The sequence below is a fragment of the Carassius carassius genome, chromosome 49 (assembly GCF_963082965.1).
Source record: "Carassius carassius chromosome 49, fCarCar2.1, whole genome shotgun sequence".
NCBI lineage: Eukaryota > Metazoa > Chordata > Actinopteri > Cypriniformes > Cyprinidae > Carassius > Carassius carassius.
In genome coordinates this window covers 21,774,582-21,794,921 of record NC_081803.1, presented here as the reverse complement: position 1 = coordinate 21,794,921, position 20,340 = coordinate 21,774,582, and the positions used below count along the sequence as shown (strand labels likewise).

The following is a 20,340-nucleotide window of genomic DNA, read 5'->3' as shown; positions in this document are numbered from 1 at the left end:
AATTCAAATCGGTAATGAATATTCATTTAAAAAATGCATATATATATATAAATTTTTTATGAATATTTATTACTGCGCATATATATACAAACTTTACAATCAGTCCCAAATATATATAACATAAATTTATATTTCTTATTTATTTTTTATTATTCTAGAAATACACTTTATCTGACCTTACAGAGTTAAACATCTATAAATATAAAATAAATATATATACCTTTAATAGGTATTTATGTATGTATAAAAATTATACAACTTTATAAGGTTTGCATATTGTATATTTATTATATAATTTATTATTATAATTTATAAATTTATCTGATGAGGTCATCTTCATATTCTTTCATTTTTTTAAGGTCTCTTACAAAAGTTTACAAAAAAAAAATCTTAAAATCAACAAATGTAAATCTTAATTAAGAAAAAAAAATCTAATCTTAATAAACATCTTGATACATAATATTGAAGAATAGGCAACAGTGAGTTGTCATCATATTTAAGTGTGTTCTAGTAAAATAATAATAATAATACAAAAAATACACAGCCGTTCATAACATATAAAACAGACTGCGCAGGCTATTGAATTCATAAACTAATTCTAGCCCATCGAATTACAGACTTTATTGTCTATTTTCACTGGGTTTTTGAGGAGGACAGTCATGTCTACCAACTCCTGTCGCAGTGCTTGCGCATGCGCATACATTCTCCCCCAGCCGCGCCGAAACCTGACGAAGAAAGCCGAAGGGAAACGGTCGGCGGCGCACTATTTGACAGGAAGGCTTCGTGCGCAGAGCCAGCGCTGTCCGGCAGCGGAGTACTATTTGGCAGCGGAGGAGGGGAGGGCAAGAGCTCGGCCGCATTCGGGGCCGCCTGCGCTCATCAAACGCTGCTCATTGAACACACAGTGAGGCAGAGCTGGAGTGGAAATATTTTTTTTTATGCCGCAATATGCGTGAATTTCTAAAATAAACCCGGGGTAAGCGAGCATCCATGCCACATGTATGTATTGCACTTGAATAAAAGAGCGAAATGCGACATGATTGAGCTCAGAGCTGCAGTGGAGGGAGTGAAGGGGGTTTCGGGGCGACGCTTGATCCAGACGTTTCTGTTGAAAATGTGTTTCTTGTGCTTCCTTTGTTTCTGCTGCGGGATTGTAAATAAGAGCTTGAGCCAAAATGGCGGCTGAAACCATCGAGCTAGGAGCTATTGCGCTGCGTTTAGTCACATTTAACGTTCTTTTATGCCTTTATCGACCCTCTTGGATGATTTGTATGCAGTCGTAGCATTCACAATAACACCCGGTTGCGCTGGTGGTGGATATGTAGCCTTTAATGAACAGAGCCTGTGAGATTGAATCAGTTAGCCAGACAGATTTGAATGTTTCTAATGACAAATTGCGATTTTGTGTTCACAGATCGCGCGCTTATTGCTCTTTTCTGTCTTGTTTTGATTGTTAAACGGCTAAACACTGGTGTTCTGCAATGCAATGCTTTCTTTAGTCCTCTATGTAGCTGGTATCTCTCTGTAATGCCCTTTTTTCCAAAAAGGATGCTTTTGTAGACATGCAAGCTGTTCATGAGTGTATATTTAGTCGTTTTCACTATAACTAGATAACTTGCAGTGCTGCTTGTCATCTTGATTGTTAATGGCATCCCTGAAACCCAGTCTGGCCAGCTGATCTCACTGCATTGTTGAAGGATCTGGCCAGGTCTTGAATTCATTAGTCTCATCTGATGCTCAGTGATCAGGTTGCATTGAGAAAGTCTGCTGAATTTCCATGAGGAACAAGGACATGAATCATTCTGGGGTTTGTTTGGAAGTGGGCGGTTCATTTGTATTTCATGACAGTCTGCTGAAGAGTTTTGTAAGGCACCTCTGGAGGATTAATTGATCAATTAGGCTTGCAAAAAAGAGATTACAGCAGAGAAACAGCCTCTGCAGTGGGTTTCATTTAAGTCTGCCTTTAGCTTCTGAATTGCACTCTTTTTGTGGACCAACCACTACAAACAAACTGAAACGTGATCATATCTGTGATCTTTGTGCATGCATATATAATTTTGTCTTACCTGGTTAATTTACATAACCATATTGCTCAAAATAAATACCGTTTTCCTTTTGTATCCTTGGTTTCACTTGATATGAACACCATTTTTCTGCATCATTGAGCTGGCTTTAATTGCGTTCAGCATTGTCAGACGTCATTACAGCAGCCACTGGCCAACATTTGATACAGCTCAGTACTTTTGCTTCTACAGCCGATATATATTAGATTCTCATACGCTTGAAAATGCATATACAGAATTGCTCCATCATCCATGCGCAGGTTTAATGCAATGCCATTGAGTTCAGTTATAGCTATGATTTTGACTGCGTTGGCGAGCCGTTATCATGTGTGTAGGTTTATGTAAAATATAGTTAACCTCTTCAACCACAGTATATTAGACAGGGGAAAGTCTAGGCCAGACCTGGGTCTAGTTTCATCCCAGAAAATAAGAAATAATGCTTGCTTTTATTTATTTTTATTTTTTTTATATCAGTTAAACAACTTTCCTCTAGATTTTAATGAGAAAAAAAGAAAATATAGAGTATTTGTGTATTGCAATGGCATTTGTGTTGCATTTAGTTGATGTTGCATTGCAGCAAATCAGCCTAATTCAGCAAAAATACTGTCATTCAGAGCAAGAACCACCATTAAAAATAATAAAATATATATATATACTTGTGTGGATACATTTGGAAGCAGTTTAATCTTAATTTTCTTTATGCAAAATTCTATAATTCTTCTATTGTCGGAGTGAAATGTGTATTTGATGTTGTTGTTTAATATTATGAAAAAGACCAGCGGAAACTGAAACGAGAGTTAGTTTGAAAGGTGCATGAGGGATATTTGACATATATTGAGGACAAATACTTGGGTCAAGTGACTCAAACTTTGGCATCATTTCACCATCTTCATTAAAAAGTAACATGAAAGGATGCCATAAAAAAAGGAAGATTGACCTTGAGTTAATGTTCCTGTATTGATCGTTATTTTCGTTAAAATTGAAAATGGAAACGGTGTTATTATTTGAATCCAGCTGTGTTGGAAAAAATGTTCTGGTGTATTTTAATGCATTTTATACATTTTAAAAAGATATTGCTGTTAGATTGCACTAGGTCATGTTCATGTGCAGTGGCCTGTTTTATAAAACATGTTATGGTTTTGATTCAGTTGGACAGTCTGGCAGAATAAATGAGTTTGTCGTCGTCTGGCCGGCTGATGTGATGTAAGGAAGCACAGAGCTCCCTGCGCTTGTAGCGTACTCCAGTTGTGTTGTATAACAGCGTCTGCTTGGCTTCCTGAATAATGCTAGACTCATGTCATTGCTCATCTGCTCTGCTTTCTTTGGGGTTTTGAGTTTTGGGATGTCATATTGGAATCGGTGATGTGCATCTTTTAATGAATGCTGATTTGCAAAGCATAAACCTTCACAACAGGGTTGAAATGTCATGTCATTAATCACATTAGAGTCGGTTTACCATGTTTTTTACATCGAGTTATCTTCTGAAATATATTTCACTTAAAGGAAGAGTTCATTCAAAAAAGAACATTCTGTCATTGTTTACTCACCTCCATCTCATTCCAAACCTGAATGACTTCCTTTGTTCTGTGGAATATAAAAGAAGATATTTTGAAGAATGTTGGCATCCAAACCGTTTCAGCTTCCATTGACTTGCACTGAGAAACATTGGAAACTAAAATGTTTTTTTTTTTTACCAACATTCATCATGATGTTTGTTTTCCTCAACTACAAAGCGTTTTGGAATAACGCATGTAATTGTACTCTTGTTGCTCATTAACATGAAGGTTCTTCAGTATTATTAAATGGATAATTAAACTGTTTTGTAAACATTTTAAGCAAGACGCCACAGGTTAATAGAAATGGAAAATAAAAATATTTTCTTATATTATATAAAATATATTCCTTTAAAAATATGTATTGTAATCTATATCTAAAAACATAAAATTAGTTTTTGGATGTTTTTATTGAAAAAATGACCAGTGTATGAAAAATGTTTTTGCTTGTTGTGTAGGGCTGGGTATTGTTCAAAATCTTTCGATCCGGTTCCAATTTCGATACCTCAGTTTCGATACCGGTTCCTAACGATACTTTTTTCGATACCGTATGTTTTAAAATCCATTTCAACATCAACACAAATACATTAAACACAAAAGTTTTATTTTTCACCTTAATTAAAACAAATTCTGGTAACACTTCACACTCAGGATAACATTATTAATACAACTGGTTGTGCTTTTTGGATAGGAGTGCGCTATTCAGGGGCGGACTGGGACCAAAAAGTTGCCCTGGACTTTCTGGCCCACAGCAGCCCACCACATCATAACGCAAACGCCCCTGTTTTGATGTCATTTATTAATTTAATATTTAAGTAAATAGTTTGGGGATTTTAACCAATAGGGCAACTGATCCTCCGTTGAAAAGTAAAAAAAGAACAGCAGCTGTTCATTCAGCGACTCCTAGTGAGCGATACATGCTTTGCATTCAGTTAGCAGATCCATACGAATCATGCATGAAATAGAAGTTTATAAACTCAAACGATAGCTTTATGTGCTTTACAGATAAACTTGAAGTCTTTATTCATTCGAGATGTTCAATAATAGATCATATTTGGCTCTGTAATACAAGTTCATGATCCGATTAGTGAACCGATGATTCTTTTGAGTCAATCTTTTAAAATAATAATTTATTTTGTTCAACGAAACCAGTGTTTCACAAACTGGATAGATCTGAGGTGCAGGGCTCGCAAAATCGGTAGCCCCACGTCCCGGGGCTATTGTGTTTTCCAGTCCGATGGGCTATAGTGAATAGTGATATAAAATTCATAACTTGATTCGCGTTGTTCACTCGCTTGAAGGGGTGAAACGGATCGTAGCTGATCGTTTGCACTTGTTTCTAAATATTGATGATTCAATCGTTTTAAACAATTTGTGTGTTCTGAGCTTGCGCTCACTCATTCAAAGCAGTATTTCAGACAATGCGCGTACAGAGAATGAATTCATCTTTCGCGTATCGCAACTTCTAAATGAATACATACACACAATTATATCAAAATAATAGTCTCTGCAAGTATTCTCGTAAACCCAGTCGGTTATGTTTTAAATGAACGTATACAGTGGCCTGCTGCTTAGAGAAATTCGCTGTACCGGATAAATCTCTCTCTCTGTTTTTTAGACGACGTGAAAGGTGGCGTGTTTCAAGATACGCAATGGAGTAGACCAAACTAAACAGGGAGGGAGAGCAAAACACTCATCCAAACAAATGCTTCATTATATTGGTGTTTTTTCTGGCTTTGGTTACAATGCTCTTATCGCATATGTTGCACTTTGCTGACTCGGCATCCACTTTTATAAAGTGTAACCACACTTTGGCATTGTAAAACGGAAACGTTTTGAGAAAAAACAACTACACTTGTGTTGTGTGACTTCAGAAATCCTCCCCGTCACATCACATGGTGGTGGACAGCCAATCACAGCGAATTTAGGTCCTTACATGCACGTATGCTACAAGCTCACACAGACAAAGCCGCTTGGCTTTTGGAACCGATATTTGGCACCGAAAGATAAATAATTTTTCGATACTCATAGTATCGAAGTTTTTCTTTCGATACCATAAAGGCATCGAAGTTCGGTACCCAGCCCTATTGTTGTGTCTTGCCTTAAAGATATTTTGAATAAGAATGTTTGTAACCAAACAGTTGCTGGTCCCCATTGACTCCCATAGTATGGAAAAAATACTGTAGAAGTCAATGGATACCGGAAATTCATAGAGGTTTGGAACAATTTGATGGAGAGTAAATGATGACGCAATTAAAACTTTTGGGTAAACTATCCTTTTAATGTCAACATAATCACATTTGACCCCATTTTCCATTTTTAAAAAAAAAAAAATTTAGGATTCAGCTTAGTATTTTCATGATATCCAGTTGAAAATAGATTAAAATAAGTGACGATTCAAATCTGTTGAGGTGCTAAACAAATCGCGACTAAATTAGGGTTAGGAGTTTATATGAATGTATGTCTTTAGAAAAGTTTAAATGGTATTTTTTCTTTTAAAAACCTTTAAGTTCCACCTGCTGCATTGTTCACGAGTGCTTTGTTTACAGCGGTAACCAAGGAAACGCTTTAAGCTCCACCTGCTGCGGTGTTTACGAGTGCTTTGTTTACGGCGGTAACCAAGGAAACGCTTTAAGCTCCACCTGCTGCGGTGTTCACGAGTGCTTTGTTTACGGCGGTAACCAAGGAAACGCTTTAAGCTCCACCTGCTGCGGTGTTCACGAGTGCTTTGTTTACAGCGGTAACCAAGGAAACGCTTTAAGCTCCACCTGCTGCGGTGTTCACGAGTGCTTTGTTTACGGCGGTAACCAAGGAAACGCTTTAAGCTCCACCTGCTGCGGTGTTCACGAGTGCTTTGTTTACGGCGGTAACCAAGGAAACGCTTTAAGCTCCACCTGCTGCGGTGTTCACGAGTGCTTTGTTTACAGTGGTAACCAAGGAAACGCTTTAAGCTCCACCTGCTGCGGTGTTCACGAGTGCTTTGTTTACAGTGGTAACCAAGGAAACGCTTTAAGCTCCACCTGCTGCGGTGTTCACGAGTGCTTTGTTTACGGCGGTAACCAAGGAAACGCTTTAAGCTCCACCTGCTGCGGTGTTCACGAGTGCTTTGTTTACAGTGGTAACCAAGGAAACGCTTTAAGCTCCACCTGCTGCGGTGTTCACGAGTGCTTTGTTTACAGCGGTAACCAAGGAAACGCTTTAAGCTCCACCTGCTGCGGTGTTCACGAGTGCTTTGTTTACGGCGGTAACCAAGGAAACGCTTTAAGCTCCACCTGCTGCGGTGTTCACGAGTGCTTTGTTTACAGTGGTAACCAAGGAAACGCTTTAAGCTCCACCTGCTGGCAGAGAGTGAAGCTGCGTCTCGTTCAGCTCATCTACTGTTTCTGTTTCATGCTAATATTTGTATGTTTGTAATGTATAGTTTCACAAAACTGAAGTCAAATCATTCTGTTTTTAATTAAAATTTCAGAATTATATGATCTACTTTGTAATTTGGGGTGGTGTTGGCGCAGTGGATAAAACACATGCCTTTGGTGTGAGAGACCCGGGTTCGAATCCACTGCAAGACACCAATGTGTCCCTAAGCAAGTCACTTAACGCCTAGTTGCTCCAGAGGTGTGCGACCTCTGACATATAAAGCAATTGTAAGTCGCTTTGGATAAAGGCGTCAGCTAAATGAATAAATGTAATTTAGATTAAAAACTGCTCATGTTGCATGTTTGCAGCATCTTTGTTTGGATCATAATTAAAATGCAGTGGTTGCCTCTCATTTTAAACAGAAGAGCACAGACAAATAAAGAGATTTATTTTATCTGTTACTTATTCATTTAAATTGGTGCTTGTTTTAAAATGTAATTTTATTATTCACATTTACATTATATTTAAATTTTGTCATTTAGCAGACACTTTTATCCAAACCGACTTACAAATGACGACAATAGAAGCATTCAAAATCAACAAAAGAGTTTTAATATACTAAAAAGTGCTATATTATTATAGTGTTATATTTAAATTTTACTAAGAAACATGCAGTTATGAATTAAACAAGCATTTAACTTATAATTTGCTTATAATCTGTTTGATCCTAAACCGATGTTGTTGTATTTTTTAGGTTGCTGGAGCCCTTCTGAAGGAGGTCTGGATCAGTACTCATTGGCGCGGGCCCTGAGAGGCCGACCCGTCCCCCCGACTCTCTCCTGAGCCCCAGTCATTCCACAGCGTCAGACGGGCATCGGGCAAGCTCCTTACATGCCAGCGTTTTTTGTTTTATTTTGACTGCCTCCTTTAGGTTGAGTCCCCTCTCTCCCGAAACTCTTTCATTCATCAGAAAGAGTAGAGGATATTTTGACCCTAGTGCGGCAGCTGGGCTGCTCCAACACACACAGATGAATGAAGACCCCATTCGGGAAGAACGCGGCCCAGAGATCCAGAGCTGATGCAGGTCAGAGCGGCTGTTTGATTTCTGACCAGCCTTCTGAGGATCACAGTGTCTTTTATAATAACCGTGTGTGCTGTCTGTGTGATTGAAGGGCATGCTGGTGTCTCTGCAAATATGATGAAGAAAAAGAACTCTCATAAGTAAGTTTGTACTTGCTTGTGTTTTTGCTGAATTAAAAAATCTTAATTATTGTTTTATGTTACATTATATAATGTTTATAGCATTTATGAATAATAATTATTATTATTCAGTGCTGAATGTGTGAATTATATTAAATTTTTTAACTCGTATTGATCATGAATACAACATTCAAGCATTTAATAATTACAATTTTTGGAGTTAAATATTTTGTAAACATTTTTTGGCTTGTATTTTAGGGGTAAATGTGTGTATATGAATGTAATTATTACATTATAATTCATATTTTGTTGTTTAGATTGATTGCAATAAATATTTATGTATTTAATACTTGTCATTATCAGAGTTAAATTTTATGCAAAGCATCATTTTTAATTAATTACATATTTAAATTGATTGATTTGAGGCCGAATATAAAAATATGAATTATATACATTTTTTTAAATGTTCATTTTTTAAAAATGTTTAGTTCATAGTGTTCATAAAAAGTGTTTTATTATCAGAGTTAAATATCAGGTTAAGTATATTTTGTATTTGTGTAGTAGGATTGAACACTTGAATATGATAAATTAAGTTTTATTATATTAAATTTTTTTTAAAGTTTAGTTAATTTGGATCATAATAAATATTTATGTATTTAATCATTTTCACAGTGAAATATTAGGTAAAGCATTTTTTTTGTTTACTTGTGTTTTAAGGCTGAATGTATAAATATGGATTTTTACATTATATTTACGTTTAAAAAAATATTTAGTTATTTTTGATCAAAATAACATTTCTTAATGTAATATATCATTATCATAGTTAAATATAAGATGAAGTATATTTTTGTATTTAATTGTGTATTAGGATTGAACACTTGAATATAAATTATATTATTACATTATAATATATTTATACTTTAAATGTTTAGTTCATGTTAATTGTAATAATAAATAAATATTAAACATTAGATGAAGCATTTTTTTATTTTCTCGCATAGAGCTGAATCTGTAAATATGTATTTAATTATTATATATACTATATTTAATATTTTTTTGAAATGTTCAATCATGATAAACACATCATATATTAAATGAATAATCATTATAAATATAAATTTTTTATAATGTTACAGATTAGGTGAAGCATAAAACGTATTAAGGATTAAAGCTTAAGTGTGCATTTCTTTATTTAAATGTTAACACACTTTCTCTGAATCTGAATCTTAAGCATCAAGTCTTTTTGATGTTGTTGAAAAGACACACTTCACCTTGATCCTGATTCAGAATTCACCGTCCAGGAAATGTAAATGTTCTCATTTCAGAGCGATGTTAATGCTGATCTGTGATCATCTGACAGGAAACACAAAAGCAGCGTAGGCCCCACTAAAGCTGTGGCTCAGCCGCGGAGGAACATCGTGGGCTGTCGAATCCAACACATCTGGAAGGAGGGCAGCGGCGCGGCGTCGCAGTGGAAAGGCACAGTTTTAGACCAGGTGCCCGTCAACCCCTCGCTCTACCTGATCAAATACGACGGCTTCGACTGCGTCTACGGCCTGGAGCTGCATAAAGATGAGCGCGTGCAAGGACTCGAGGTCCTGCCAGACAGACTCGGTACTCGCTCACTTCATTTCACTGAAAGAACCATTTCAACTGGGCTGCGTTATTAGTGACAAAAACGGCATTTTATTCAATTATTAAATTAGTTTAAATATTACACTCGTGTTGCTCTAATACAGTGCGTGCATAATCATTATGCAAGTTGATATTCCGATCAGATTTTATTTGACCAATTCCAAACCACATCAATCTTAACTACTATTCATCATGTTTATAAATGATATATAATTGTCTTTTCGTGTTTTCACTGTTATACACTGGGGGGCGCTATAACGCATCTTCTGAACGAGTACAAAACCTCCAGAACATAAAACACATGAACAGGATGATAAAACTCTCTTATGTAAACCGATGCATATGATAAATAATGCGATCATCAGCAATACACAGCATAGAAATAAAAACTTCATAATGTTACGTGATGATCTAGGAAGTGGTATGTGTCTGTGCAAGCGGTTTACTGGATTTATGCTTTGATAATCTTACTGAATATAATTATCCAGATCCATAAGTGTTGATTAAAAAAAAAAAGAAAGCTTCAAGCTAAAATAAAACTGATATTTTTGTTTAAAAGTAGAGGCTCTGATCTTTATTTAATTTTTGGTGTATTGCATATTCAAATATTCATACAACAAAATATACTGTAGGCCATCAAATTTTAGTGAAAATCATCAAAATCGCTGGCAAGGTTTTTAAAAAAAATGCTGGCGGGGAAAGAGTTAAGTAGGTTTTCTTTTACAGCTGAAATGAGCCAAAAAAGAGATTTAAGAGATTTAATTAATAAATGGATGCAATACTAGAATTTGCAAAGTTATGGCATGACCATTGGAGAGTGAAAATGCTTATTGGGTCAAAAATAACTGCTGGAGAAGTAAAGACACATGAAATAAAAAAGAATTGGGTCTGAAACCATCAAGAAACATTAAGTCTCCAATTAACCACAACTACAATTTAAAAAAGTGCACCGTGTCAGGTTCTCAGAGACTAAGGTTAGGTGAGGATTCCTAAAAAATGACCCCTGCTTAATAATAATAATAACATTTATGGCTCTTGAAGCACCAGCAGCACTTCCTCTTGTACCACTGTTTTAAAGATTTATCTTCAGGAATCTGGCAGTAACTTCTGGAAGGTCCATCTCGAAAAGATTAAAAATGAGCTCCCTAACTATTATTGGTCCCAGATTTGCTGCCGTGGATGATGTTTCCACTCACACCCGTGTGTTTTTCAGCCTCGACGCGCATCAGCGACGCTCACCTGGCCGACACCATGATCGGGAAAGCCGTGGAGCACATGTTCGAGACGGAGGATGGCACTAAGAACGAGTGGAGGGGAATGGTTCTGGCCCGGGCGCCCATCATGAACACCTGGTTCTACATCACGTATGAGAAGGACCCGGTGCTCTACATGTATCAGCTGCTGGATGACTATAAAGACGGAGATCTGAGGATCATGCCAGACTCCAGTGAGTGTCTTCAGTGCTCGTGTTCAATCTTTGTGTTCTGATGCTCACTGCTCTTTACTTTTCACTACTTCAAACCTCAAGACCAATATGGGTTTTTCATTGTTTTATGCAATTTTTATATTAATATTTTTCACAAGGATGCATTATATTAATTAAAATTGGCAGTAGAGACATTTATTTATTTATTTATTTTTTTTAACTTTATTTTTTTTTCTACTTTTTTTTTCAAACAGATAAAACAACATCAACAAACATTTATAATACAAGTGCACATCTCCATCCTTACATACTTTTGCGTACACTAGTACAAACAAAAAGTATATTCTGAGCACATATACACATACATGGACATACACTGGTCACCAAGGAGAGAACTTATATTATATTCCAGATCACATGATTCACTCAAATTCTGCAATACTGTTTTGTTAAGGGTTAAACTGCCAACTCTATCCATTAGTTAGAAGTCAAAAATGATTTTCATCTCTTTTCAACCATTTCTGCCAATGTGATACCATACTTTCAGTTTGTTTTCTTAACGAAAAAGTCAGAGATTCCATATTGTACATATTGTTATAATCTCTTGCCATTCAAACATTGATGGGGGATCTTCTTTGAGCCATTTCCTTGTAATGGCTTTCTTACTGGCTGCTAGTAGTATATTAGAAAGATAAGTATCCTCTTTTGTCATATCTAAAGGGATGATGCCCAGGTACATAGTTTTAAAGTCACATTCCAGATTCATCCCCATTATTGCATTCATTTCTCTATTTAAATCCTGCCAATAAGTATGAATTTTGTTACAGTCCCAAAAGATGTGAAAATGGTCTGCCAGTACATTTCCACATTTTCTCCAGCATTCACCAGTTTTTGGATTCCCAGTTTGTTGATACTTTACTTTGGGGGTTATGAAAAATCTTATGGTATTTTTCCAGACAAATTCCCTCCATGAATCTGAACTTGTTGTATTCATCTGCGTTTTACACATAGTTAGCCATTCTTCTCCTGTAATACTTATATTGGCTTCCTTTTCCCACTTTTGTTTCACATAAGTTGTAGAGTAATTTTTTGCTGACATTAAACAGGAATAAATTCTTGATACTACTTTCTTATTCAACTTTTTTTTATATGCATCTATAAATATTTGCACTATTGTGGGACCATCTTCTTCCACATTCTTTATATTCTTGTTGAAGTAATCTCTAACTTGAAGATATCTGAAAAAATCTTGTTTATCTAAGTAGTATTTCTGGGAAAGTTGTTGAAAGCTCTCTATTCCATTCCCAGAAGAGATTAAGCAGAAGGATGTTATACCTTTTAAACTCCATTGTTTAAATCTCAGATCCAGTTTTGCTGGTCTAAATTGTAAGTCATGCTCCACCCATCTTAATATTCTTCCCTGTCTTTCCATTTTAGGGTTTTTTCATTCTTTATACCATATTTCCAAGGGGGTCTTTGTCCAGCAGTTCAAATTATGTAATTGTGTCTGCTGATACTTTCTATCTCCTAATAACGCTTGAAGGGGTAATTCAAATTGTGACTGTTCAAATTCTTTCCACTTTGTGCAGTATTCATCATTACACCAGCAAACCAAGTGTCTTATCTGTGCTGCTTTATAGTAATCATCTAATGATGGCAGACCTCTTCCACCCTGTTCTCTAGGAAGTTGTAGAGTGTTAAATCTCACTCTAGGTCGCCCACTTTTCCAAATGAAGCGTGATATAATTTTTTTCCATTCATCAAATTGCTTTTTTGGTATGTCCACTGGCAAGGCTTGAAAGAGAAAAAGTATTCGTGGCAAAATATTCATCTTTATAATCTCTATTCGATTATATAGATCTAAGGGTAGGAGATTCCATCTGTTCAAGTCTGTCTTTATGTTTTCTGTGATAGGGTCGAAATTCAATTTATAAATAATTGATAAATCAGCCGGAATTTGAACTCCAAGATATCTAATAGAGGATGTATTCCATTTAAATGTGTATTCATTACGTATTTTATTACTCGGATTATAATTGCATGAGAGAGTTTGTGTTTTATGTACATTTAGTTTGTATCCTGAGTATGATCCAAATTTTTCAAGGGAATACATCACTTTGGGAAGGCTGAGCTCAGGGGATGTGAGAAATAACAACACATCGTCAGCATACAAACATATCTTGTGTTCTATATCCTTTACTATCACTCCTTTAATTTCTCTGTCATCTCTGATTAGTTGTGCCAATGGCTCAATAAACAAAGCAAACAGGGCGGGGCTTAATGGACACCCTTGTCGGCATCCTCTTTCTAAATTAAAATAATCAGAGACCTCACCATTAATTTTAATTTTTGCTGTAGGGGTTGAATATAAGGATTTAATAATTTTTATTGAGTCATTTTTAAACCCAAATCGTTGCAAAACTAAATATAAGAATTCCCAACTTACTGAATCGAATGCCTTTTCTGCATCTAAACTAATTATGAGGGCATTTATTTTATTCTGACGTATTTTATCAATTACATGTAAGGTTCGCCATATATTATCATATGTCTGTCTTTGTTTTACAAAACCTGTTTGGTCCGTATCTATTAAGTCTGGGAGAATGTGTTCTAATCGTTTAGCTATTATGGATGCATAAAGTCTGTAGTCAATATTTAGAACTGAGATAGGTCTATACGAGCTACATTCCATTCGGTCTTTTCCTTCCTTTGGAATTACAGATATTACGGCCTCCTTCCAGGATCTAGGGGCATCACCTTCCTGTAAGGTGTAGTTAAAACATCCGTGAATCATTGGCATCAATTGTTCCCTAAATGTTTTATACCATTCTGCCGGAAAACCGTCCATTCCTGATACTTTATTTGTTTTAAGTTTAGATATAGCTTTGTTTATTTCCTCTATAGTTATATTTTGAGTTAAGACTTTATTTTGTGTTGATCCAATCGATGGTAAGTCTAACTTGTACAAAAAACTCTGTATGCTTCCAGTCTGGATATCCCTTTTTTGAGAGTATAATTCCTCATAATATCTTTTAAAAGCTTGTTGTATTTCTTCCAGTTTATGACATACCTTTTTGGACTTGGGATCTCTAATTTTAAATATGTTTCTCTCTGCCTGCTGTTTCTTTATTCTCCAAGCCAAAAGTTTTTTTGCTTTTGGACCATTTTCATAAAATCTCTGCCTTAAAAATTTCAGTTTTAATTGTTCTTGCTCATCATAAATCTTATTAAGCTCGGATTTCACCTCTTTTATCTTTTTCAAAATAGTTGGGTCACTTTTCTTACCATGTTTAGTCTCTAATTCTTTAAGTTTTGTGTTCAAATATTTTAAATATTTCTGTTTTTCCTTTTTTTTTTGTGAAGCCCACATTATAAGTTTTCCTCTCATAACCGCCTTAGCGGCATCCCATAGGATACAGGGTGATACCTCTCCATTATCATTATGTGTTAAATATTCGGAGAGTTCTTTCTGAATATATTCTTGACATGCCTGATCCTTTATATGGTTTGCATTGAGCCGCCAGAATGTGTTTTTAGTTCTACTCTCCATGAGCACCGTTAGGTACACTCCCGAATGATCTGAGATGTCCCTTGTCCCTATTTTGCAGTCCTTGACTCTATGTCTTTCTGAGCCAAACATAAAAAAATAATCAATTCTAGAGTGGGACCTATGAGCGGAGGAAAAAAAAGTAAAATGTTTTTCAAAAGGATTTAAGTCTCTCCACACATCTATTAAACCTAATTCTTGCATAATATTTCTCATTTGTCCAGCTTCTTGACTAATTCGCTTGGAGTAAGAAGAGTCAAGCTTAGGTTGAAGTTGCACATTCCAATCTCCCCCGCAAATAAGTGTCCCAGATGTCTCCACTGCTATAATATTAAATACTTTTTTGAGGAATAATTTGTCTTCTCCAGGTGGTCTATACACATTTACTAATGTAACTTCATTTTGGTCAATAGTCCCTTTTATAACAATATATCGCCCTTCTTTATCAGTAATCTCAGAAAGCAACTGAAAATTAACCTTGTTTGAGATTAATGTTGCTACTCCTCGTTTACGGCCATTATTGTATGAAGAGAAATATACTCTAAATCCCATTTTCCCCAGTTTCTTGTGTTCTGTGTCAGAAAGATGGGTCTCCTGCCAAAAGATTATTTGTTGATTTTCTCTTTTCATTTTAGTAATAAGTTTATTTCTTTTAATTGGACTTAGTAACCCATTAACATTCAAGGTAACTACCTTATATTCCTGTCTCAGCATGTAATCTAAGCAAAAAAAGTTGTAGGAATTGAGGTGACCAAAACATACAATTCAAAACAGTGAACATATTGAACCACACAAAGAACAAAAAAGAACTGACCTCCAAACTTGAAGTTTTTCTTAACTTCCACATGTGAGGGGTAGGCCTTCTTTCTCTAAAGGGCCCCTCTCTGTTGTGCAAATTGCACAAAATGTGTTATCTTTTCAGCACCCATAATGACTGGTCTTATATTCTTGTATTTTCGGCTAGGTTTATAAATTAAGTCCTTGTTTTCTTCCCTTATAGGCCTATAAACTGTTTTATTCTAGGAAATTATAGTCTTCTTGTCGACCTAACGTTATATGTCCATTATTCATCCAGTATTCTGAGTCTTGCGCAATCTTAACAAATTAAATCCAATCATTCAGATAGAGCTTGAGTTATCTCTCTGAAACCCGCGCAGTTTCTCCCGGATCTTTGCTCGATGCGTTTCTTTATTTTTCTTTGATGTCGCGTCCACTTTTTCCCACGATCTCTGCTTAGTTTTTTCAGGAGGGCCCATTCCAGCAGCCTCTTCAGTATTTATCAGGCCCTTTTCTTTTAAGTCTTTCATTGCATCCATCGTCGTATTGTATGTAACCGGGCCGTTCTCCAGAAAGACTTTCAGCTTTGCAGGTGGTGGCGTTTGAAACTTGATTCCTTTCCCTTTAAGAATTTTCCTGATCGGTGCGAATGCCCTTCTTTTCTGTTGGATCTCCGGTGGATAATCGTGGTCAAAGAAAATTCTTTTCTCATTGCAATTCACCTCTTTCTTCTTCCACGCAGACCGAAGAACCAAATCCTTTGTCTTATATTCCAGGAAGAATACCACCACCGATCTCGGATACGCATCCGTGGGGGGCTTGGATCCGAGTGCTCTGTGACATCGTTGGATTTTGAGGTCCAGGTCGCCAAGTGCTAGCTCCGTTTTAATGATAGATTCGACAAATTCTTGGACATTATTCCCTTCGCATCCTTCCGGTATTCCGAAAATACGGATGTTATTTCTGCGCGAGCGTGTTTCAAGATCTAACAGTCTCTCCTGTAGATTATCTTGTATTTGGATGCTTTGACCGAGGACCTCTTTCAGCTCAGCATTGTTTTCCTCTAAATCTGCCACTCGCTGTTCGGCCTCGTCGATCCGCTCTGCTGTGGCGTTTAGGTCCGTGACTAGCTCATTCACTTTTTGCTTGACTTCTTGCTTAAGATTGCACAATTCTTCTTTCATGTCTTTCGCAATAGAATCTCGAAAGGCCGCCAGTTCAGTTTTAATATCCACACGAAAGGCTTTAATGTCAGCGTGTATCGCCGCGATACTAGCTGACAGGTTATCAGCGGGACCGTCAGCTATCTCTTCCACTGTTTTTTCCGCCTTTTCAGGTTTTGGTTGTGATTTAAGTCTAGCCTTTTTTGCTTTGTCCCCCTCCATGTTAATTAGTTAAATTTGTTGGTTGATCAGAAGTATAAAATGGGGGATTAACGCCAGACCGTCTGGGAGCACTTACATTAGGCTGCTGCACGTGTTCCATTCCGGAAGTCCAGTAGAGACATTTATAATGTCACAAAAGATTTCTATTTCAAATAAATGCTGTTCATGTGACACTGAAGACTGAGTAATGATGCTGAAAATACAGCTGCGCATCACAGAAATAAATTACTTGACAGATATTCACATAGAAAACTGCTATTTTTAATTGCAATAATATTTAACCATTTTACTGTTTTTATTTTTGATCAAATAAATGTAGCTTTGGTGAGCAGGAAAGACATTAAAAAACATCTCACTGAAAACACCCACAAAATTGTATGTGCACAAATTTTCGTGCATCATATTTTCGAGATGTTTTTCTCATTCAAAGAGTCATTGCTATTATAATGGTTTGTGTGTGTTTCAGACGACTCGCCCCCAGCGGAGCGTGAGCCCGGAGAGGTGGTGGACAGCCTCGTGGGGAAGCAGGTGGAATACGCCAAAGAGGACGGCTCTAAACGAACTGGGATGGTTATCCATCAGGTGGAGGCCAAGCCCTCCGTCTACTTCATCAAGTTTGATGACGACTTTCACATTTACGTCTATGACCTGGTGAAAACATCGTAAGGCGGCGACACGGGACGAGGAGAGGGGGAGGAGTTTCACCTAACCATGTGATCCACACAAACGTTTTTTTTTTTTTTTGCCAAAAGTTCTCTCGAAACATTTCTCGTAACATCGTTTGGAAATGGAACGCTGGATATTTCGGTGGATTAGTGGCTAGTCGGGTGTCTCTTATCGCTGTTGGATGAACGGACATCCGTCCCCCGACATACACACGTAGCTTCATATTTCAGAGGTTCGTCTCGACAATTTCCCATTCCTGTTGGTTGTTACGAAGACGTTCGTCGGGAAAATCCAGTTTGGCTGTTGTGGAACGTTTAAGTGTTCATCTGTTGGACTGTTACAATCCCGTCATGGGTTGAGATTCAAGCTAGCTTTGTGCGCCGATCTTTCGGGAAACGGTGGAAACGAAATGCGCGGGCCGTTTATCTTTCAAACCTGAGAAACGCGTCGGTCCGTGAAGGATGGGGAGCGTTCGGGACGTCCTAAACCTCGTAAAGTGCCAGGAGGTGGAGGGCGGGAGAAAATGTCTGTAAATAAGACATCATTCTGTTTTTGATGTCTTTGAGTCGGTTGCCAGATGTTTCATGTTTTATCCCTCCTTCTTCTGGTTCTCGCCAGAATTTGTGCACATACGCTCCACTGTCAATCAAATGTAGGCATTTGTTGCGTGAAACCCCACCGTCTTGTTTTTATGTATTTTGTTTTCAACCTTTTATTATATATATATATATATATATACACATCTCATCACCACAAGTAAACGCTAATGCAGATTTTAGAATCTTAAGCACTAAATTTAGAGACCTGTTTGTTTTCAATGAATTTCATTTTTAAATTTCATGTTTGCAACGTTGATTTAACGTTTGCCTAATGTTGATATAACGTTCATTTCACTTCATTTACTTTAATGGGCTTCATAACATCTACAAAATGCCTACTTATTGTATCATGTTGCATAGTGTAAACATTTCCTCTTGGGTTATTGTTGTTATGGTGTAGATTAATGGGTTTATTGTGTCTTAGCACATGATTTTGACTCTTTAAGCACTAAAAATCATACGGTTACCCAATTCCCCCAAAGTATTTAGAGATGTTACATAAAACTAATTGCACAAAGTGTTTAATCCTGTACTGGTTAGAAAATGCTGATGCAATAATGAAGAAAGTATTCAGGAATTTCTTTGCACCCCGTGATATTAGCGTTGTTTTTCTTTGATCAGCCTCGGAGAGATTTCTCTGACGCTCTGCGAGCATAAACGTCTGTGCCTGGATATTGACTTCTGTATGTTTTTTTACGTGTGTGTTTGTCTGAAGGTTTGAGTGTTCCCATTAGACTAAATGACATGAAGGCCCCCTCCGAGGAATGTTACAGTGTCTCAAGAAGCCCTCGCAGCTCCATGTGTTTTGCATTATTTCAACGATTTGTGCTGCTCCGAGTTACAGCGCTCCTGTTTTCACACTTACATAAAGAGTTTCTCTTGTTCTCAAGCCGCTGTCGACTGCATTCGATGCACAACACTAGAAGAGTGTCATGAAGAAATGCACAGGTCAGATTTCACTCCAAAATCACGTCAAAAAGATTAGATGTTATATTTTGCACAAAAAAACAAAAAAAAATCTATTATTTTCATGACATTTAAGCATTCTCATTCCCTGATACTAAAACACCTTAACTGTAATACATTTGTGTAATGCATCATGTAATACTGTAATAATGCATTAATCTAAATCTTTCTATGATTTATTGATCCTTTCAACTTTTTTTTGGGGGGGGGGGGGGGTGTATGGCAGTGATGAGAAAATGGGGTTTAAATATGTTAACTGATTAATAAATGGGAAAAGTCTAATATTATGTGGTAATTGTCATAAGTTATTTATTTATATGTGTGTGTGTGTGTGTATAATGACATGGGTATGACACAGGTATTACAAGGAGAGGGTGACTTATGAGGACATAACCCAAGTCCCCATTTTTCAAAACGCTTCTAAATCATACAGAATGATTTTTTTTTGAGAAAGTAAAAATGCATAAAGTTTCCTGTGAGGGTTAGGGTTAGGTGTAGGGTTGGTGTAGGGTGATAGAATATACAGTTTGTACAGTATAAAAACCATTACGCCTATGGGATGAACACACTTTACCCAAAAACAAACGTGTGTGTGTGTGTGTGTGTGTGTGTGCGCGAGAGTGTGTGTGTATTTACATTTTTTACTTTTAAATCACAATTACCATACAATATTTAGCCATTTTGGCATTTTCATAAATTGTATATGTTTTGGATTTCATTAATATATCAGGAAATGTAAAAAAAAAAAAAATAGTTATGTGTGTGTATATATATATATATATATATATATATATATATATATATATATATATATATATATAAAACATGTATTATGTGTCTTTATATATATATGGAATATATAATACATATTTTTTAGCCCATCTGACATTTCCATATATGTTAATAGTTATTAAAAATGTAATTATACGTAATATATCCTTTATTTTTTTTTTATTTTTTTTATTTATTTATTTTTTTTTTACATTTTCCTGACAATTTCCATATATATGAATGAAAACATAAAGACTGTATATATTCCACATTGTCTTCATGCAAATTATACACATTTAGTTTCTTCTCATGATTTCGGGGTGAATTGTGACCTGGATATTTCCAGATGCTTTTCAGAAGTTTCAAGATGTTTGTGATTCTCCATGTCTTGCCCT

The 20,340-nt window shown here is 36.3% G+C and overlaps 1 protein-coding gene across 1 annotated transcript; it reads left to right on the top strand.

Annotated features, from left to right (window-relative positions):
* Positions 1-817: 817 nt before the first annotated feature.
* LOC132132262 (spindlin-Z) lies at positions 818-19,097 on the top strand. The gene is made up of 6 exons (XM_059544633.1): positions 818-976; positions 7,728-8,057; positions 8,146-8,194; positions 9,534-9,787; positions 11,022-11,255; positions 17,410-19,097. The coding sequence occupies exons 2-6, from the start codon at positions 8,006-8,008 to the stop codon at positions 17,607-17,609; spliced, it is 789 nt and encodes a 262-aa protein (XP_059400616.1). The 5' UTR covers positions 818-976; positions 7,728-8,005; the 3' UTR covers positions 17,610-19,097.
* Positions 19,098-20,340: the final 1,243 nt, after the last annotated feature.

What these genes read in the sequence shown, in the direction of transcription:
- LOC132132262 (XM_059544633.1), top strand. Translation starts at nt 8,006, where the DNA reads ATGAAGACCCCATTCGGGAAGAACGCGGCCCAGAGATCCAGAGCTGAT. An exon ending in AAGAAAAAGAACTCTCATAA is followed by an intron (nt 8,195 to 9,533) that starts GTAAGTTTGTAC and finishes ATCATCTGACAG; the next exon opens with GAAACACAAAAGCAGCGTAG. An exon ending in GAGGATCATGCCAGACTCCA is followed by an intron (nt 11,256 to 17,409) that starts GTGAGTGTCTTC and finishes TGTGTGTTTCAG; the next exon opens with ACGACTCGCCCCCAGCGGAG.